The sequence below is a fragment of the Anser anser genome (genome assembly GCF_964211835.1).
Source record: "Anser anser genome assembly, chromosome: 3".
Taxonomy (NCBI): domain Eukaryota; kingdom Metazoa; phylum Chordata; class Aves; order Anseriformes; family Anatidae; genus Anser; species Anser anser.
This window is the reverse complement of record NC_139722.1, coordinates 61,228,795-61,250,223: the sequence shown is the minus strand read 5'-3', so window position 1 is coordinate 61,250,223 and position 21,429 is coordinate 61,228,795. Positions and strand designations below refer to the sequence as shown.

The following is a 21,429-nucleotide window of genomic DNA, read 5'->3' as shown; positions in this document are numbered from 1 at the left end:
ATAAAGAAGGTATTTGTCATTTTTACTTGTTGGACACACAAATTCATCACCCAAGTAGCTGGTGTATAATGATTTCATATGTCGCTAGTCTCATCTGATGGTTTCATACTTTCCAGCGATAACAAATCATTAGTTCATTGTCTGGTGACTTGTATATTGAATTCCAAAGCAGCAAAGAAATTCCATTTTTATGAAGTTATAAAGGAGTTTTGTATTGGTCTTTTAGTGGCTTTAGGCTTTCACCTACCAAATAACTTTCATGCAATCAACAAAGATGAAATTTGTTTAATACGTGATGACTAGACATATGCTGGCTTCACAGCACATAGATGGAAGAACATCTCAGTGCTGACTACTGTGTTTGTGTAAGCATTCTGGAGTGTGCATTTAACATCTCTTGCACACTCGTAGCACAGGAAACCTTAGGCATCTACATGTACAGTGATATACACCAAAAAGCGGTTTCCTTCTTCTGCAATGAGAGATGAACCACTTGTAGTTTCTTCAGAGTGCTCAAGCTGCATGTAGGATGCTAGGGACCTTGTGTCAAATACAGACCTTGCTCATTTTCCAAAGCTGAAAGGCAGCATGTTCAAAACTTGCAAGGTAATTATCACTATGTGGACCATAATTATTAATAGAAATGAATAAAATTAAGGTAATATATTTCTCAATATTTCTTCATTAAAAATCCCTTCCTTATCCTCTCTTCATATATCTGACATGCTATTGAAATTTCTGGATTCAAAGACTCTTAGGGTTGCTTCTGTGTAATACTCTTGTGTAATCAAAAATAGGTGAAGAAAATCATGTTGACCCAAGACAGAAGACAAATTTATGTGGAACACAATGGAAAAGCCACCAAAATGCTGTTATATTTACCAAAGTAGACTGTGCTCCTGAAAGGGTCAATGTCATAATGCCAGCAATTCCAGCAGCCTGTGTTGATCCTGAATATGCTAAATGTAGAATAATTTATGCATCTGACTGGTAAGAGATTCTTTGGGATTTTTTTTTTTCTTTCTAAAGAACTCGTGTTTTATCCCTCACCTGTGCTTAATACCACATTTTCACCCTCCAGTAATGCCACCAGTGATCTCCAGGTACCTTTTTCTGCTGGGTGGGAATTTTCTCTTTCATACACAGCAGATGTACTCACTGTATGGCTTTCAATGGACTAAGTAATTCACGAATATGGCTCTTAGCTCTGTCATCGGAGAATCAAGAACTGATATTGAAGGAGTTAAATCCTTTTTTTTTTTTTTTTTTTTTTTAGCTTTCAAGGTAGCGGTCCCCAATATCAAACTCCCAACATATTCTTAACTTTCCTCAAACAATCAGTGGAATTATTGAGAATCCAAATAAAAACACAAACTTTCCTTTATTATTTTTTTTTTCTTACTGCAACAAATACTTAAATGCTTTGGTGCAGCCCTGCTCTTTGATTTCTTTGAATTTCAAATTTGGTCATGTCAAAAATTATCACAAAAGCTTTTTTTTTGTTTATCTACATAGTTTTTAACCAAAATTACATTATAACACACAAACACAGTCTTTTCTTTAAGGCACAACACATCATTATGCACATTCTGTTTGCCAAACTTATAAAAGAGACAATATTATATAACCCTCTCCCTCCCCTTCCCCCCCAAAAAAGAAAGAAAAATTGCATCCACTTCCAAAATCAGCTGCTAATAAAGTCACAGTAAATTATTTTCATCAATAATTTACACAAATTACAGGTCTAGACAGGATTGTCATTATACAGTCTGAGTGCATTCCAATTCAGATTTTCTGGGTTAGGTAGGTTAAAGTCTGGTTCAAACCTCAGTGCTGAGAATATATCCCATTTTGAGGAATGTTGTTGAACACCACCTTGTCGGTTGGAAAACGCGTGTTGGTGCTTTGCCAGTTTGAGTCCTCCTGTCAGGGCTCATTTGGTGTGTACCAGCAACCTCCACAGTTTTAATTCATTTAAAAACGTTGCATATATAAGACCATAGAGCTTCCTTACGTAGCACTAATGTTTTAACTCCATTCAGCAATCTGAATTCTTCAATTTGGAATTTTTAATTCCAAATATTTCTTCCCTTCTTAAGACAATTCATATGTGTAAAGCCAGAGGCATTGAATCACACATAAAATTTCAGTGTACTTGAAATATATATATATAAAAAGGATCGCCAACTTTAGAACACAGTTACAAATACTCTAGTTCCAGTGCTTGATGGAGAGCCAAGAGGTCCGAATGACTGGATATCCTCCAGAAAGGCATGTTGTGCTGTGTTTGTCAGAGGGGGGAAAAAGGTCAGGAACAATGAATGCTATGACAGAGGGTGGTGTCTGATACACAAGTCTAGTCAGATTACCACCATGGATTTTACACCACTGTGTTTCAGGATTGATTTTTGCCAGTAAGGTACTAACAAAAATCAGGCCAAAATAGATCTGATCTTAATAGTCCAACTGGAGGTAAAATAATTAGACAGTCTTTCTTAATAGTTTCTTTGGAAAGAGCCCATTATTTGGTAAGCTATTTGCTATAGTTTTAGCAGGGAAATCCATACAAAGGAGCTTTAACAGTTTCTGCTCCACTTGTTATACTTTGCAAGCTCATCTGACGAAGTTATAAGACTTTCATTAAATGAGGGTTCACACACAACACTTTAAAACAGAGTTAAATTACAGTTTTATCCTTCTAGGAGAAAAAAAAATGGAGAAAATAACACATTTCTGTTTCTAAAAGAAGATAATGTGTTACAGAAAGCATCAGTATAAGAGATGTAGTGCAGGTATATGCACTATCTTTTCAGCAATTGATCAGAATAGAATAAAAATCATACTTTCATGTTCTGTTCAGATCTATTTGTAACAGGCATCCGTCCCTCTGAATTCTGTATCTATTCATGCAATATAGCCAACATTAAGAAAAAAGCATGCCAAACTGGAAAGTACACAATCCAACCACCTTTGTTTAGCACAAACTATGAAAGACCCATCACCAGTACTGTACCTATATCAAGGAACCATTTGGAATGAGCATTTTAGATATTTTCATTTTCTTTTAATTCTAATTACACCGTAAAAACTTAACACTAAAAAGACACTTAATTTTACTGCTGCTAGCAAAGATGTTTATGTAAATTGCCTTGTGCAGATGTCCTGAGGCAAAATTTTTCAATTTTCTGCACATTTCCAGGGCCAGTACTATGAAATACAATTCAAGTTATTACCATTTTGATCTCTTTTTGAACACGAAAACTTATCTGATGAAGTTTAGACTTTTACTCATAAGATGAGGAAACAACCTTCCAGATTTATTATTATTATTATTGTTATTTTAGATACACAGATTTGGTGCACAATCTGTATGCTGTTTTCTTTTTTAATTTGCAGATGTGTCTTTCTTGAAGCAAACTATTAATGTTCATATTCATCATATTTGCTCCAGCTACCTACAGATCTTTGTTAATGTTAACAAAAAATCTTTACAATCCTTTTAATGGCTTTCCACATTCTCTGTAACACTTCTCTTAAACCACTCTGCTTTCACTGTTTTAAAACAGTGAAAATGAACACCCAACCTTCATGTCAAACCCCTGCTGTCTTCTTTTTATATGTAATTTGCTTGAAATAGTCAGCCATTTTTGACCCAATCATTTTTTGTCTATTTTTAAATAATTTTGCATTTTTTTCTTTCCAAACTGAAATGAAGCAAATGCTAGAATCCAAATGGTTCAGTTTACTATAAGTGCTGATCTCATCATGCTCTTGTTGCCTTGCACCTGTAGACTGAAATTATATTTGTCATTCTGCCATTGTAAAACATTGACAGAAATGCAAACAGAAAGGCTTGCATTAGTAGCTATGTATCACACCAACATTTCAGGAGACAGGTTACCTTTTTTGCTGCCTGTTCTTCTTCTACACCATCCCCAATTACAACATATACTACTTTTCTGCCAAACCTTTGCATTATTCGTTCAAAGCAACTTTCTTTTCCTGGAAGATAAATGAGATAAGAGTTCAGAGTGAAGTTACCTGATTAGCTGCATGCTCCTCATCTCGGCCATCTCCAATCACAACATAAGTTATGTTAGTGCCAAATCTGGACACTATACGCTCAAAACAGCTCTCTTTGCCTGAAAAACAATGCACTACTTGTTCAAGCTATCAAGCAAGTTATCATGACGCTCTACAAAGGATAATTGCAGTGGTAAGACATTGCTACTACTACTACTTTTTTATACTTCCCAGCCTGGTGACTTAGAGCTGAAACTGCTGAGAAGGAATTAGTTCCCTTAATGACACTAAGCTGATTCGGATAAACCTAAATCTATTAAGAGTCACAGGAAAGCCACTAAGTAAGATGAAGAAATTAGAAGCATTGCGAAAATGAATAGGTTAGTGAAAGAATAATTGAATTTAAATATTTCCCTATTATTGTAGTGTTAGTATTTCAAGGACAGCTACAATTTTAATTCTAACATATCTGCAAAAATGCTTCATGGAGCAATGGAAAATGTGTTTGGAGAACAACAGACACAGAAAATAAAATTAGACAACAGGTTCCTGGGAGAATTTCCATGAAGTATTTGGCTCTTTAGAGGAAAGTGGAAACAAGCAGGCTATACCAGTATCAACAAACAATAAACTGCAAAGTCATCTACCCGTCTTCCCAATGTACTACAGCTTCGGTTTTATCACCAAATGCTTATGCTATTGATAATTAAACTGTTCAGATATGATGATTTCACTCTTTCCACAGGCAATATCCATATTTAATTAACTTTTCCATTAGGAAATTTCTCTTTTATTTGCAACCTACACAAGCATCATTGCAATTAAATCATCACTTATTGTCATACCTCCCATCAATGTGGAGAAAGATTCTTTCTTTCCTCTTTGCAATAGCTTCATACCTGGTTTGTTAGTATGTCCTCCCCATATACACTACACCCCATCCCAGGCTTTTCAGTTTCTTCTCACAAGCTCCTGAGTTCTAGATCTATGATACATAGTGCTCTTCTCTTTCTTTCTTCTTTTTTTTTTTTTTCAGATGGTCCATAGGAAGAGGCTTATGATTACAAAAACTGTTGCATGTATTAACTGTCGAACAAGGATGAGATTTCAGTATGTGCAAGCAAAAACTACAATTTTTGTCCTGTGCTCAGCACAGTGGAGAGTTCACTGAGATGAAAAGTAGATCTTGTACTCAAAAGAGTTTGCTGTGTTCCTGACATGGATGTAACTCTAGCCACACTGCTGTTAGGAAGGAAATCCTGGTGCAGGTCTCCTTCCAAAGAGCCTCCAAAGACTGTATTTCACTCTTTACCTCCTTTGGTGATGTTGGCACGATTTCTTAATGCACCTTCCTTTGGCCTGAGTGCAATCTCAATAACTGAAGCCAACATATACAGGCTGTATGACAGATGACATTAATTCCAGAGGCTGTTCAATGTCATGTTGTTTTGGGGATACTTTGTGCCTTGACTTTTTTTAAAGGATTCGAGGCATTTCTGTGTCAAGGAATGAGCTACAGCTAATTAACAGATAATGGAGATAATTGATTTTCCTGACACTGCTAGAATACACTTTATATTTTTAGTTTTTCACTTCTCTTCACAAGTTTTTTCGCTTGTGAAAATCATTAAGGAGATGAAATGTAATACTTTTGTAAAAGAAGTGTCAATCTCCTTGTTATACAAGATATCACAGGTATTGAAATTAAGCATTCTTAAATGAATAAATGGTAAATCACAAAGTCTGCCAAAATTATCCGTCATTGTAGGCTGTGTCATATCACACAAGAATGGTAACTTTTCTTATACTGCAAGACAGTTTGGGATGTGATTTCCAAATGCCATGAATTTCCAAACTGTACACAAGCCTGTTCTGTTGCATGTTAGCAACAGATTAAGGACATGCCCTTGTGGCATCCATCAACCCAGCTTCTGTTGGTACCAGTTTTCATTACCCTCGGTGATATACTATGTTTGCAGGTAAGCTTGTGAAGCTGTGGTCTAGCTTAAGTAGAGTTAAGGGTCAGAGCATAGACTATTTAAAACAAACAAACAAACAAACAAAACCCCCTTGTGTTTAGATTTGAAATAACAAAACAATTTTCTTAATTCTTTTCTGCACATTTTATATTCTCTGTATCTGAATTAGGACTTTCTGAGGCTTTTAATCAGTATTGGAAACTATATGCCTTTAGGGATAACTGAAAGGAAGCTGAATTTGGATTATTACTGACATAAACAACTCTAAACATGCATGTTTTAAATAACAATGTAAGCGTCCAGAAAATCGTTTTGAATCCATCCAGTACAGGCAAAAAATTATTGATAATGCAGTGTAGTCAGAATAGATAAAAGAATAATTTTCTTACCTATTTTGGTTGCACTGTATATATTTTCAATAGGAAAAGCTCCTCCTAAGCTGTATAGCAAGACTTTTGCAAGTGCTGGGATAAGCTGGGTTGTTGTTACCAACACGTTTACACAGTTACTCCTAAAAAGAGAGAAATAATTCAAATTTGAATAGTTTAAAATCATTACGCAAATGCTGATGAGGTGAACCAGCTGTAGAGCATATTTTCAAGATTCCTCTACATTTACTTTCACTCACAGGGTTTTGCTACTTAGCGTCGTCAGTTCCAGAAAAATATACGTAAACCTTTTGGCAAAATCCTTTAAGACTTAGGTTGGCATGATTTGCAGGAAGTATTCCATGCTAATTTATGAAAACCAGGTCCTTGAAGATGAGTCCATTGAAATAGACATATAAGATCACTAACTGCCTCTGAGAATAGACATCCCAGTGACTTCAAAGCATCATTTTCCTGCTGGTGATTACTTGGCACTAGCTACCAGCCAAACTCAAGTGTGAGGGAAAATAAATGACCAGTATACATTTCTGCACCCTGACATCATTTTCTTCATGTTTCAAGAGTAAGAGTTTTTCTGAGAAAAGGGAAAGAGAATCATAATTATGTTAAGAAGATAGCACTGAATGGAGAGGTTGAAAAGTTGAATGGAGAAGCTGAGCTAGCTGTTACACAACAGAAAACTGAAGGCCAGGCCATTGCAGACACAACAGCAGTATGACTGTGGTGTGAACATGCAGCTGAGAGCCACTAGTTGTGACTTTTGATCCTGGTCCTTCCAAAAGCTCCAAGCAAGACCTTAGGGTTCTATTTCTGTGTTAATGTATCTCAGTTTCCTGTCAGTAACATGTAGGTAATGTTTTGCTGCCTCATGGGTATATCTTCTGAAGATTTATAATTGTACAATTCTTTGAGACAAGATGAAAGACTATTATTTAACAGTCCTGAGCAAGTGATAACTGTATCAAATTAATCTTCCAGTGCTCAACTAATCTTCACTACACAATGCTTTTCTGAAGACTAGCAGTTCGGAAAGAAATGCAGAGCTACACATAGTGGCATACACAATTGTTTTACATTTTTTTTTTCTCTTGAGGTGCTTAAGACTATTAAAATAAAAAACAACAATAGCTAAGTGAGAAGCGTATTGCAAAAGTAATTACATTTAGAGTAATTTTCCACATTTTTCCATGTTTGTTCTTTTAATTTAATGCTGATTGCTTTTTCCCAGACTTGTTCAGAAGGCAAGATGGTTTAACATTGTTCTTTCCTTATAGTTTTAAACTTTTTTTTTTTGGGGGGGGGGGAGGGGAGGGGGAGATTTCTAATGAAATACATATTAAATGAGTAATCAGCAGCATTGCTCACAGGTTTATTATTTCAGAAGAACAATTAATTTTATGTCTTATGACTAGGAACCCAGACTTTTATCTCAGTTGTAATATCAAACACAGATATTCATTCTTCTGAAAACTTATATATATATACTTAATCATACTGATTCATTTGGAACAACTGAAGGAAAATGTTCTGGGATTTATACAGTACTTAGGTACCACTGTGAATAGGCACAAACATTGAAGCCCAGAACAGAAACCTGGAGTTCAGAGGATGCTGCCTGCAAGACAATAACTTAAAGGCTGGCTCACAATTCTAAAATACCCTTTCAATGTACACAGGACCATATACCACATTTTGAAAGACCTTTCATACTAGTAAATGCTGGAATCACAGAAAATGAAATCAATTTCTGTAGAATCTTTCCTATGTCCTGTTCAAAAGTCATGTTAGACCTATAATGTTCTTTGAAAGTACTAGTGTATTGCAACCTAAAATGTCAGAAATAGCCATTGCATATCTACAGCTAAAAAAATATATATTTTTTAATAGTAGACTCAATACATACCTTGTGCTGATAATTGATAATGATTTAAGTGCATTTGTTAGCCAGGAGTCTGTCAGAGCTTCGATCTCTGCTCTTAATTGCAACCATGCATCTCTTTTAGCAGGTCCCAGGAGTCCTTTTATGTAAAAAAGCAAGAAAATAAATAAAATTAAATTCTGTATTAGTTGGAATGTATAGATTTTTGCTATTTGTTTCAATTTTACATTTCACCAAAATATGAAAAAACATCATCTTATTATTTTTCATATATTCAGTATACTTGACTATGTTCAAAGTGTACTTCTCAAAAGTACACATTTTTCAAACCAAGTTCTTACATTTGTCTTACACTCTATCAGAGTCAATGAGAAGTGGATACATGCCATGGGGATCATAGGCAGAGACACTCAGAAAAAAACAACTTCAGAATAAACTTGCCTTTGCACTATCTGTGTATGTTAAAAACTGCCCTGCTTATGACTCTGTATATAGGTAAACCTCAGGTTATGCATATGGAAGTACATTTGTTTACTGATGGCTTGCTCTTCACATCCTATTGTAGTTAGTAATGATAGCTCCTTTTATAACATTTACAGTCCCAAAATGTCTGTACATCTTATGTTCTTGTACCTAGGGTAGTCTTTAAAAGCACCTTAACATCCCCTTTTATGTATGAATGGTCAGATTTCAAAAATACCCAGCTAACTGCATGTTGAAACCTGACTTCTTCAGAACCAAGCTATTTTAAATTTAGATATGGTACTGGAAGAACAGAGAAGCAGGCTTCATGACCGTTATTATCCATCTTCTCTGTCAGAAAAAGTGTGAAACAAATCAACTTAAAATGCCTAGCTTGATCTAGCCTACTCTTGTGTACTAACAGCTATTCTGAAATACATATGTGATAAAAAGATTATTTAAAAACAAACAAACAAACAAACAAACCATGTAGTGGATGGATGAAGGAAATTGCTCAGAAAGGATGGATTATATTTCTGAAGCAGGATTTGTGGAAGAGAATAAAAACTTTAATACGATGCACCAGGTATCTGCACTCTGTCTTTGTAATGATGGTACTTCCTAGTATGTTTGTCTATGCCATGCTATTGGATATAAACTGATAGTCATGTTAAAGGGTTTATGAAGTGCAACAGTTTTGCAATTGTGGATGCGTTATGAGATTCTATAAGAAAAACTCAGTAAACCTATGGATATTAATGATTCAAGTATTCTTAATATATAACAACTCCATTCATGACATCAATGAAGGGCAAGGCAGAGCAATTAAAAGCCATCTAACTATTACTAGCCTTTGCTCCTGTTGCTTTATCCTGTGGCATTTAAAGACTCTGAACTACTAAACATAAAATACATATATATGCCAGATTTAGGTAATTTAGAAAATCATTAAGCTAACGACTAATTCACTGTCCATGTTAGTAGACTGCTACCCATTTCTGAGAAGGCAAGAAGGGCTAAAAGTACACCAAGCTAGTTTTGCTGAAGATGAGACTTCCTTTGAGTTTCAGGTTCCTCTAAAATAAATTTCATCTGAGTTGAAAAAGTCCATGTTGTAGAATGGGAGAGTGTTCACTTAGATTGCTTCCTGGTTGGATTGGCCTTGTTTCATCCTCAACTGTGGCTTTAGAAATATTCCCTGTTCTCTCAGTCTCTTCTTGAGGTAGTCAGTTGACCTATTTCCTTCCTCAGAAGAGGCCTCTGCAAGTCACACAGGACTCTCTAGGACAGATTCTTGCCACTAGACTGCTATGATTTCCTAAAGGATTGCTGGCACTGACATGAGTGAGTACATGAATGAAAGTAGTAAGAGAAGAGTTCTTGTCACAAAGGAAACTGGATTTCTTGCGAACAAAATTAACGGTGTAAGCTATAGAGTTAACAAAAGGGCCTAGTGGTACGGCAATGTTAGAGTTTTTTTGCATTCACTAGAGAAAACAGGCTAGCAGGTGCAGAGCAGAGAATTAAGCAGCAAGTATGTTGTTACCAACTGGTTCAAGAAATTGTAGGATGTAAAAGAAGGCCAGCCAGAAGCAATTTGTACTGTGGAAAATTACACAACCTCTTTCCTAGAGTAACAGCTTGTTTGATGTAGAATAAGTGTCTCAACCTAAAAGTAAGTCAGGAGGATGTAGGTACAGCTAATCTAGATCTGAAGGAGAAAAGTGGCCTCTGTGCAAATAAAATGGAAGCCTGTCTTGCTTCTCCATCTCTGGTTCTCCTGCACAACAGGACAATGTTGGATCTGTCCTTACAGTCAGGGACTTTTAATAGCTCAAGGTCCAGTCAAATAATTTTCTATTCACTCTGTTGCTTGCAAGGCAATTTCATTTGGCAGAAGTTCATTGCCATGCAGTTGAACCTGACCAGCAGTCTAAATTGTTTGTGACAATTAAACTCACCTCCTATGTTGTTCTTGTAAGTATTATACAACTCTTTTACTCTTCTGTAACGGAAAGCCAGCTTCCTCATCCAGTCAACCCCTCCTCTTACACCTGTTGGCAGACAAAGGTTTGCACTACTTGCAGCTGCATGGAAGCCATCAGTTGCAAAACTGTAGGTACTGCAAACACCCAAAATACAGTAAAAATAAATACAATGTATTCCTGTAAATTCTCAATGTATTTAATCTTTAAAGAAAAAAATAAATAAATAAATGCTCTATCTTACCTTAGGTCTTGTCCATTATCATCAGAAGAAACATCATCTATGTGAACTTGATCACATTCCTGTTGAAAAAAACATCAAATGATAAATTATTTTAAAGGAGAGTATGTTCACCAAATGCTCAATACAGATGAAGAAATGATCGTTGCAGGCCACTAACTGTACCAGGAGATGGCAGTGTATGTACACTTACAGCTTTTTACCACCATCAATTTCCTTAATACAACCCTCAATTCCTATGCTGTATAAATTATCAGTTAAAACAGGCCTTTAGAAAAGTGCTCTGTAATTTTAGTGTGACTTTCCATAAAATTATTTTAATTGAAAAAAGGACAATTACAATTCACTCCTGTAGTCTCCGTAGCACACCAATATTCCAAATCACTGAAACCTTATTCCCCTGCTCCCTAAAAGCTAGCGATGATGAACCTTAAAAGGCATGTAATTTCTGTTGAGTGTCTAGGAGTTTGGATGCTTATCAGATTCTTGTCTTGATTTCTCCAAATCATTTTGGCTGGGAAATTGCAGATAATCAAGGAGAACTTGACTATTTCCTGGTTTCAGAAGGGATGGAAGTAATTCCAGGGAACTGAGGTACATTGAAAACCTGACCTCCCCCCCAGTCTGTTTTTATAATTGGGTAGCTATTAAATATCCTTTTCTGCACAAAGGTTACAGCAGAAAGATAGGAAAATGCAGGGGAAGCACAAATAAAAATCTCAAGCCACCATGCAACAGTAAATACAAACAGGCATCGTATTACTAATTTCTGTAGTTGCTAGCAGTAATAACCTACCCCAAAGACACACTGGAAATCCAGTATCCAGAGACTTTACATTATTCTATGTAAGTGATTTTTTTTTAATATTTAAAATAGCTGTTATTAACATAATCCCATTTTATTTATGAAAAAGTTCAAGGATGTATTTACATACAAATGACTCCCCAGCTAATGTTTTCTGATTTAGTATCACCACTAAGACAAAATGAGGCTGAACTTTCAAAATGAACAGTTTAATGCTTCAAATAGTCATTTGAGTCATCTACTTCAAATAATATTTCTCACAAGCAATGCTTAATTCAGAGTCTGTGACATGCAAAAGTACGCAGTTCAGATTTTCAGACCTCAGTCTAGAACTAGTGTTAAATTGTCCAGATGAAGGATAAATCTGATCAGAGGTGTGATTTCCGAATGTGTGTACCACAAGTTCCTAGAATTTTGGAAGCTTGATTTCAGGGAACTACCATTTCTGTCCAAAGTTTTGTTTGCTTTGCACTGAATGAAAACATCAATAGACTTTTATCCACATGAAGTTAAAAAAATAGCAATTTGTGTATAAAATAAACTCATAAGACGTCATTTTAATACAAGTGATCATAATTAAAAAGTATGTACCAAGTCTAAAAGAATGAATGGCCAAATTGGGCTCATCTAGCTTAATACATTAAGACAAGCATGAAAGACCTGCGTTCAAGGAAGACAAATGAATCATTCTTCTCCCCAATGGAGAAATAAAAGTTTTTGGTTCTGTCTAAGAAGATTAGCTTGAGCTTTAGAATATTTTAAAGAAGGTGCTTTTGGATGTAAATAGCAGATGAAAAGAGAAAGAAAAAAGGAAGTGACAGCTGAAATAAAAGATTCATTCCTTTATCCTAATTTATTATGTAAACTCAAAAAAAAGAAAAATGCAACTGGACTCCACCCAGTGTAGAAAAGGAGCTAAAAACTCAGAGGAAAGGTCCCACTGGGAAAAAAATCTAACTTGATATTTTGCAATATCTGAGCAGTATCTGGTTTCCTAATCACCTTTACTGATTACACTGGAACTGGTCAAAGCATAAGATAGTTCTAAAAGTTTAAAAAACAGTCCTGTGGATTTGACCATGTACTAATTAAATGGAGGGTACACAGAAGTCCTCATGGATAAGAAGGACTCTCTGTGCTGTTTGGGTTTTGTTAAGCTGTTCAGCTATAATGTTCCAGCCTTGAAAATTACAGATAACTGTTCCACTGACAATTTAATTATTAAGTTTAATATGAGTGGGTGGCAAAGGCTCAGCTGTTCACTTTTACTTTTTTATCTAACAATTTTTTCATTGGCTCCAGCAACAGAAGAGGGGAACATGATTGATGCCTCTTGTTCCTGAAATAAAGTTGCTAAGTTTTCAGCCATATGAAAGGATCCAAATCAACAACATCCCCTACCTTCCTCCCTTTTCCCCTTCCTCTTCTCCCCTAAGATCTATTGCTCACCTGCTAAGCAATATGGCAATACCCATTTGCTGACCAACAGTAAACTCATGTGCCCCCCACTCTTTGCATCATTTTATTTTGTCTTCTTGTTTACTTCATCAACTTCAAGTAAAATGATTACATTTTACAAATTGGGGTGAAAAAAAGAAAAAAAAGAAAAGAAAAAGAAAAAGCAGGCAGTTTAAGCAGATTGGAGATAGTTCTCATCAACTGGTGGCACAACGCTAAATCTGAATTGCTTGTAAAAGAGACCAAACAGTTGAGGGGAGGAGGGAAGGAAAGATCTCTGTTAATTTATATGTTAAGGTGAAATGCTTTTCACAGCAGCTACAGTATTGACTATACTCGAGTCACAAGTCAGTGCAAGGTCAAAACTAAGAAAGATAAAATATATTTCATAATACTGGGTGTACAGGAAAGGAATCTAGGTATAATAACAGGCTTTTGCTTGAAGCAGTACCAATTATATCTGAGTACAGTCAATTCTTTGCAGCAATTTTTAGAGACTGAAAATTTGAGAGTACAAAATCAACAAATCACCCTTAAAATATTCAACACTATGCTTTCTCAGATTATACAGAAACCTCCCTTTTTATGTATTTGCTTCATTTTCTGTTAAAACCAGTTTGACCTGCCTCCCAAGTTTTGAGACTTATTTATATCTATTTTTTCTCTCTCATTTCCATTTCTAATGAGAAAACAAAACAAAACAAAACCTTCTTTAAAATATGATACGATTATGATAAAAATGGAAATGTAATTCAGTTTTTTTGAAATAAATATGCTTTTCTTACATTACTCCAGAGAATGGAGGATGATAGAGTTTGAAGACTCATGTCCAAATTCACGCTTGCAAACTGTAGAAACTGTTTTGTGGGTGTGCATAGCATGTTTTATCAACATTTTTAAAAACTGGCTTAAAATTAATACTGAGATATGAACAAAAGCTTCCTTTTATTCCTTACCTGATTGAGAACAGAATGCTTTACTCTGGCTATTGTTACTGACCTTAGTCCCAGCTCTAAACATTGCTTAGGCACATGAACTTTCTAGAGCACCAGACTCCTATTTTCATGGCAAAATACCAACTGCCCTCCCAAGTGATACTTCTCAAACTAACTAAAATTTATACACTGAGAATGAAATAGCTGGAGAACAGCCTAGCCTGAAATAAAACTGCAGCTTGGCTGATTAGGACATGGGTTACTGGGTCAGTGGGGAATGTCTCAACAGATTGGAATTTCTGCATCAGCAGTCATTGTAGTGAGACAGATTTGCATAGAGGAAGGACAACTTTATTTTTGTATGTGATAACTTTCAATAACTTGGTTGTTATTACTAGACCTTGGTATGCAGTGCTTGTAACCTAGACAGAGAGAGAAAAAAGGGGAGCCTGGAGGATGCTATGACTGAAACATAAAGGAATATAAATTCATTAGTACATTACAATTGCCATATACAGAGACGTTGTTTATTGTGGGATGTAGATGAAAGCAAGGCAGAAGGTATGAGACCTGGTGGCTCAGCACTAGGAAAGAGAGATGAAGAAAGTATAAGTAATCTCAGTAATCTGTCTACTGAAAAAAAGAAAGACATATCTCCAGCGAGAACGGAAGATCTCATGTCTTGATGACCATGACTATCAGCAGATCATCACCAAGATCATAGCCTACCTCCCTCCTCCTGCGGGTGGATGGAGGAAGGAAAGCAGAGAGAGAAAAAGAACTGGGGAACTGGGGAATTCTCAGGATTCATCACTTGGTCGTCGTGTAGGTGCACCGTAATATTTAGTGCTTAGAAATGGCCATGTGCCCTGCAAACATATTTAAACAGACAGATCTAATCATCTGTGTATTAAAGGATGCATCTATGTACTTTGGCACAAGATGCCATGCTTCAAAGTACAAAGCTTGGAATTTTGGTAATCTTATAATAGAGTTAGTTTTGAAACAAAGCTGAATTCCAAGCTAGAAAAGACATAATTGCATATAGAAATGCAATCAAATCTAATACATCAAATTGATTGAGTTATGAGATTTTAAAAGAGCATCCCCAAGAACAATTTTTTGATTTATCTAAAACTGAAAACTATCAGGGTAATGTTCAAGCTCTGGAATGAGCTGGTGTATGAATTTTTACACAGGATATTAAAACCACCCTATGAAGAATATACAAAATATGATTACTCAGATTTGAGAGTCAACTATGACAGCTGAACCTGAGATCTACAAAGAACATAAATAAAGAATGGAATGAAGCTTCAATGGCCATAAGCAAGAATAAAGTATATAATGTGGTCAAAGCTCCATTTTGCTGAACTCTTCCTCTTGAACACAGCACAAGCTTGAAGAAATCGGGGCACATGCTACTGAAAGGCTTAAAGTTCATTGGGTGCCACATGAAATCTGAACATGCAGGGGCAAAGGTCTGCTAAAAAGAAATTTAAGCAATGCTTTGAAAAATTGATTTGGAATCTATCCCTGGTACAGGGCACTAGAAAGAGAACATTCACTGAATGCACTCGCATCGTCAAGTGATGACTCACTTAGACTGCAATAAAACACCAACTGGTGAAGGCATATCCAGGGTTTTACTGTCCTATGTTTCTGCTGCTGGAAAGAGGAAGTACAGTGCAGGTATAGGGTGAAGTAGATCCTAGTTTCTTGACATGAAAAGAGCTGAGAACAAGTGAGGTCTGCAGGGCATGACAAGGAGTTCAGCCCGGTGCCTTCTGCTTTTCCCACTGCCCACAGCTGACAAAGAAACAAAAGAAGTGCATGATAGAAAAACCAACAGCCCGGTGAATGGAAAAATCTCATTTATCCTATTTTTTTTTTTTTTTTTATTCATTCACCAAAGATCTTTCTCTAGCATTTTACACAAAACCTCGAAGTCTTCCAGTTGCTGTTAGTGGAGAAATATCTGTCCACAGAGGGAAATCTGGGATCCACTCTAAGACAACACTGATTTAGGTGAGGGGAAGGTCTGATAAGCCTGCAGTTCAGTCTGAGAGCTGTTTTTCACCCACTGTCTGTTCCACAAAATAAATAAAAAGATAAATAAACACAGCTGTAAGACTACCACATTCCACGTTAGCAGATACAGACTTCTGGAGAGAAACGAACCGTCTGTGAAGCACTGCCGATGGGCCCACTCCCCAGGCAGTTGTCCCTTTGGAGGTCCGTCCGCGTGCTTCCCACAGGCAAGTGATCCCCAGTGGTCGCTCCCCAAGAACAGGCCTCTCCCTTTTCTGACCAGATGCCAAGTGGCACACCCTGGGTATGTTGTGACAAAACGTATGGTCTCCTGGTTACCTCAGGAAGAAAACGTGGGCAACCAGGAGGCTCCACATTGTCAGGATGTGACACACTACATTCTGGATATTTGAAAGCCTGCCAGATCTAAAATTTTGGATGGGAACTTCTCTCCAGATTTCCCCCTTTTATCTGGAAGGGAAATAAATAAGTAAAAGATGAAAAAAAATAATCCACAAGCTAGACAGTACAGGATTTGATGCACAACAGGCTTTGATATGCAGAGGCCATAACTGGATTGACCAAACTCCTATCTGTAATGCTTCCAGAAACCTGGTGGTGAGTGTATCCCAAGTGCAGGGGACAGTGAAGAACCCAAACAAAGGAGTAGTTGTGTTATTGATCATGGCTTACTCAAAGTCTCTGAAAGGAACACAGGGTCATAAATTAAATTACTGGGAAGGTAACCAAAAAAGTATGGAATTGAATCAGATGTATAAATGGTGTTTTGAACCTTTAGACTCACAAAATTTAGAAATAACTGTGTTCTTTTCAATGCTTACAAGTTCTTAATGAACTTTTCAGTCCTTTTAACAAAAAATTAAATAAATCCAGAAATTTCTTAACTAAGTTCAGAAAGGCCTCTTTGTTAGTTTATATGGAAATGGAGACTTTTTTTATTTTTTTTTAATGTTTTTAATTTTTATTCCATAAACCACTTTGGCATTTTTCAGAATGAGCCATTCCTGTCTGTAATCTTCCACTTGAAACTCACAGTATCCTTCAGGGGGCAGAGAAGAATAGAGGAGATGACTTGCACATATGCTCCTATATTCTAATAGCAAGGTTTTGACACTGATGATCAGAAGAAAATTTAGATTGTGTCCTTAGTTTCTACAACACTGGAGATGACACAGTCACAGTTCACTAATGCTGCAGTCTTTGAGGTAAGTGAAGAATATTCTATCTTTGAGCAAGAAGGGTGGCCAAAAGGCTACTCAGGAGTGTGAAGAGAATAGTGTAGTCTCTTAGGTCAGATGATGCCACCCCCTCAAAGAGAATGTAGAGAACTTCAAGAGAAAGAATGGGAGACACTTACATCTCTCCTGGAAATCACTGCAGAAAATTCTAAATCCATAGGCATTGAAAAGATGGCCATAGGAGAAAGATCTGTCTTGGAGAGGAAGGTGTAGTTTACAGATTACACATCTCACTAAATTTCATGGAAGGAGTCTGGTGCCACAGGAACTCATTGCCACCTAGCTAACCCCCCTCTGATTAGCATATGACAAATCCAAAGTCTGGAAAAGCATATGGCATCACACATAACAAACAGCAATGCACAGCAAAACCACTGTGTCAAAACCCCAGGTATAACAACATTTATGTTCCTTTGATTCTTACCTCTAAATCATTAAAAAATAAGTGTGTATCAGCAAGATTAAAAATCATTTCTTCCATTCGTAGTCCAAGAGTCACTGCCATTGGTGGATCCTTAAGAAACAGAAATCAAGGTTAACTACTTGAATACCTTTAAGTTACATCATGACTTTAAAAAATGTATTTTGAAAAATTATCACTGCAACAAATTTCTCTAAAATCCTTTCAATATTAAGCTATTTTAGTGTAACACTACAAGAAGAGTTTGCTGAACCTGTGTGAAAACATTCGGGGAGCTGGGTATGTTTTTTGAAAGTTGAGACATTTGTAACCTGGCTAAACTATGGCAAAGGGGGAAGGCTGGTGGCCCTATGTAAACCTGCATAAATAAGGCTGTAAACAGGCAGGGTACTTTCTACTAAATATACCTATAAGAAAAAAAAATTATTAAAATAAAAATATACTACATTTTTCATCCCTGAGTCTTTTATAAAAATATGTAAGTATCTTGATTGTCAATTTGTGGGCAGAAGAGAAAGAGTCAAGAAGCTGTAACTGATTTTTCTGAGCCCATGTACTGTTAGTGGCAGAGGCTGGAACAAAATTATTCCATGTGATACCCAGTCCACCACACAATTCCTCTGGCCTCTTAGCTTGTCTTCCCAATTTTTGGATGCACAGAAGTCCTCAACAAGGCTGTGCTAAACAGGACTAGAAAAGGTAGTTTACCTCTACCAAATGATTTCTTTGTAAGTGATTATCCTACCCTTTGATAGGAAGGTATGGTTTATGAGGCCTTTTCAATTTCTAATGTTTCTGCTTTAGAAAAGTATAAAAGGCAGTCTGAACACTTGTCCATTTCCCCAAACTGAGTTTCTCTTTAGATAAATCATCACTGCCTTACCTATGCTTATGCCTATATCAGTTCTTCCCTAAACTCTGCTGCTCCAATATGCATTTTCACTGTGCTTTGTCCTTTCCAGTCTAAATATGTACTGTTCTCCTGTGCACTCACTGAAGAATTCCCAGGATCTCCTGTATGGTTTTATTGCAGGTATTCTGCAAAGTGCCTGCAAGCATTCTTCTAAGTATTCTTCAGCATGTTTACAATCTATGGCACAATTCTTTAAGTGCTCTACAGTAATGTGAAAGCATATGCAAGTTTGATTTTGTTACAGATAATCCCTTCAGTTATTTTGAAATACAGGATTCCTGTCCCTGGATGGGATTCATTCAAAATGTTGCTATCTGCTTGTAGGTCAGCTTTCATTTTATCAAATCATGCTACCTCAGCAAGATACAAGAAATTTCCTGTTCTGCAATAGCTGTTTGTCTAAGAGCCTTTATTGTGCAGCAAATGTGAGGCAATTAACTTGATTTTGCTAGGCTTGCTAGGAAAGAGGTTGAGGCAAATTATATTATCTTACGTTTCTTTAAGGATAAGAGCTCATATGGACAGTTTCTGATGTCTACCTGATAGCTGGTAACTAGTTATTCCACTGCCTTAATCATCTGCCTGAGCTTGTGAGGTTCAGCTAACATTTTACACTTAAGATACTACAATATTTTTCAAAAGTGGATGTGATACTCTTCTCATTAAAACAAGAACAAAAATCTAAATTTCATAATTTAAAGTGATTGACACTCGTGAGTTTTTAGAAATCTTTTTTTAAAATACCTTGAGATTACAAGTCTAAAAGTTTACCAGTATGTTCCCATCTGGAAAAAAAAAAAAAAAAAAAAAGAGAACAACAAGAAACACCCCATTCAAAACCTCAAATGATCATTCATTAGTATTAGGATCAAAGGCTTCCCAATCAGGATCATACATCTGCTACTCTAGGGCTTCACAAAGACAGATTAAAAGATGGCTTCTGCCCTGAAGCACTTAAAAAACTAATGGTAAAATCTGAAACATAGACATATTTTGACCCTTGCTCATGAAAAAGTCAGACTTGAGAAGAATAGTGTGTAAGAAATTGTAATGATCCAAAGTTAGATCCAATTCTTTGGCACTGAAAGGCAATATTTCTATATTGACCTTTGAACTGGTCTAGACTACCTTTCAGAAGTAAAAACCAAAGGCAGTGCCTAGTAATGTAACTTCATCCCATATGTCTTCTGCAATCATGTTCACTGGATCTGAAAGCCATGTGGGTGAAGGCAGCAGCAAGTGTAAAGGTCAGTTTTCCAAGGGGATGTTTAAGGAATGCACGTTAGGAGATTTGCAAAAACTCGTGTAAGATACTTAGAACACAAATCATAAAAATACTTTGGACTCATGAGATTCCTCATCAAGCCATAATGCTTTTATCAAAATGTCATCACATATACACGTGTTCCTCTCTCCTTTCTCTTGCAGTTTCTTCTGTGCACAGTAAATTATGATTTTTTTTTTTCTCCTTAGATACAATATAATAAAGAGTTTCTGCAATATGTTTTTTTGCCTCAGTCCTATGAACACTAAGGTATGTGCATAGCTTTATGCACAGGTGGTAACTCATTATTATTTATGTGAGTTAAGTTATTCACTGGAGTACTTCCAAGACTGGAATCTTAAACTTCTGATTCTCAGCCTCTTTTTTCCCCTTCCTGGGTAGAAGTGGAGTGAAATGAGGAAATATGCTATAACATATTCCATTATAATCCAATTTATTTTTACAGAAACTACCAAATATGTATCACAATTTCCTGCCTTGCCTAGTATTCTTGAAAGATATAAATATGACATAGCTTTTACGATTTTCTTATTAGTAGCATTTTTGTAACCAACTATGCCTGACTTTATTACTGTTAAAATGAGATTTCTTACATTCCTGTTTTGACAAAGGCATGTGTAGGATATTGCCAGGTACTATAAAATAAAATAGAACAAAGAGACTTCATTTCAGTTTAGCATGAAATCAGTCTGGGATCTCCATGTAACAACATCTACTAAGAAGAGTCACTGTAATTGAAATCTCAAGACAGGAACAATTCCTCCTTTAATAAATTTGAACAAACACGCACTGCAACTGTTTAACAAGAATTAGACATCAAGTTCCAGCTCTTGCCATGTAAGTCCATCCTTTCACATACAAAAATAAACAGAGGAAGCAGATTTGTCAGTGTCTTGTGGTTTTATAATGTTTGCAGAATGTGGGGGAACATCCCAATCTTTATTTTACTGTCTTTCAGCTCAAAACAGGAGTTGCAGACTGACTCAAGTGGCACAAAGAACTGAATTGAAAAGAGAGAAATGTGCAGCTGATATAGATTCGAGCACAGCAAATTGAGAAATTAAATAAAAGGCAGACTGTTGTTCTGTGCTACTCTGCACAAGCACATACAAAAGAGGAAATAATAATAATAACAATAACAAAAACAATAATAATAATAATAATTAAGAAACTAAACAAAACAGAACAAAACTAATCTGGAAGTTTTCCCCAGATAATTTGCAGAATAAAGAAGCATAACTCTTTGGCCCTCAGAAGCATGATCTTAGTCAGATGCATGCAAAGGAAACAGGACCAGCTATGGCACTTCTGTATACCAAAATACCACTTTAGTTACATTATTTTGAAGGCACTAAACTGGAGCC

At 36.2% G+C, this 21,429-nt stretch overlaps 1 protein-coding gene across 7 annotated transcripts in view; it reads right to left on the bottom strand.

The window, feature by feature from the left end:
* Positions 1 to 1,380: 1,380 nt before the first annotated feature.
* The window catches only part of EYA4 (EYA transcriptional coactivator and phosphatase 4), a 154,580-nt gene continuing 134,531 nt past the window's right edge, over positions 1,381 to 21,429 (bottom strand). For 6 of the 7 annotated variants that reach the window (XM_083829337.1, XM_083829340.1, XM_083829338.1 and 3 more), the window contains 7 exons: positions 17,871 to 17,960; positions 10,962 to 11,020; positions 10,694 to 10,854; positions 8,295 to 8,409; positions 6,392 to 6,513; positions 3,902 to 4,002; positions 1,381 to 2,281 (listed from right to left, as the gene is read on the bottom strand). In XM_083829337.1, the coding sequence (XP_083685463.1) occupies positions 2,201 to 2,281; positions 3,902 to 4,002; positions 6,392 to 6,513; positions 8,295 to 8,409; positions 10,694 to 10,854; positions 10,962 to 11,020; positions 17,871 to 17,960 (729 nt within the window). In that variant the 3' untranslated portion in view covers positions 1,381 to 2,200. Of the gene's footprint in view, positions 2,282 to 3,901; positions 4,003 to 4,041; positions 4,143 to 6,391; positions 6,514 to 8,294; positions 8,410 to 10,693; positions 10,855 to 10,961; positions 11,021 to 17,870; positions 17,961 to 21,429 lie in introns of all 7 variants that reach the window. The other variant, XM_083829341.1, reaches the window with a different exon arrangement.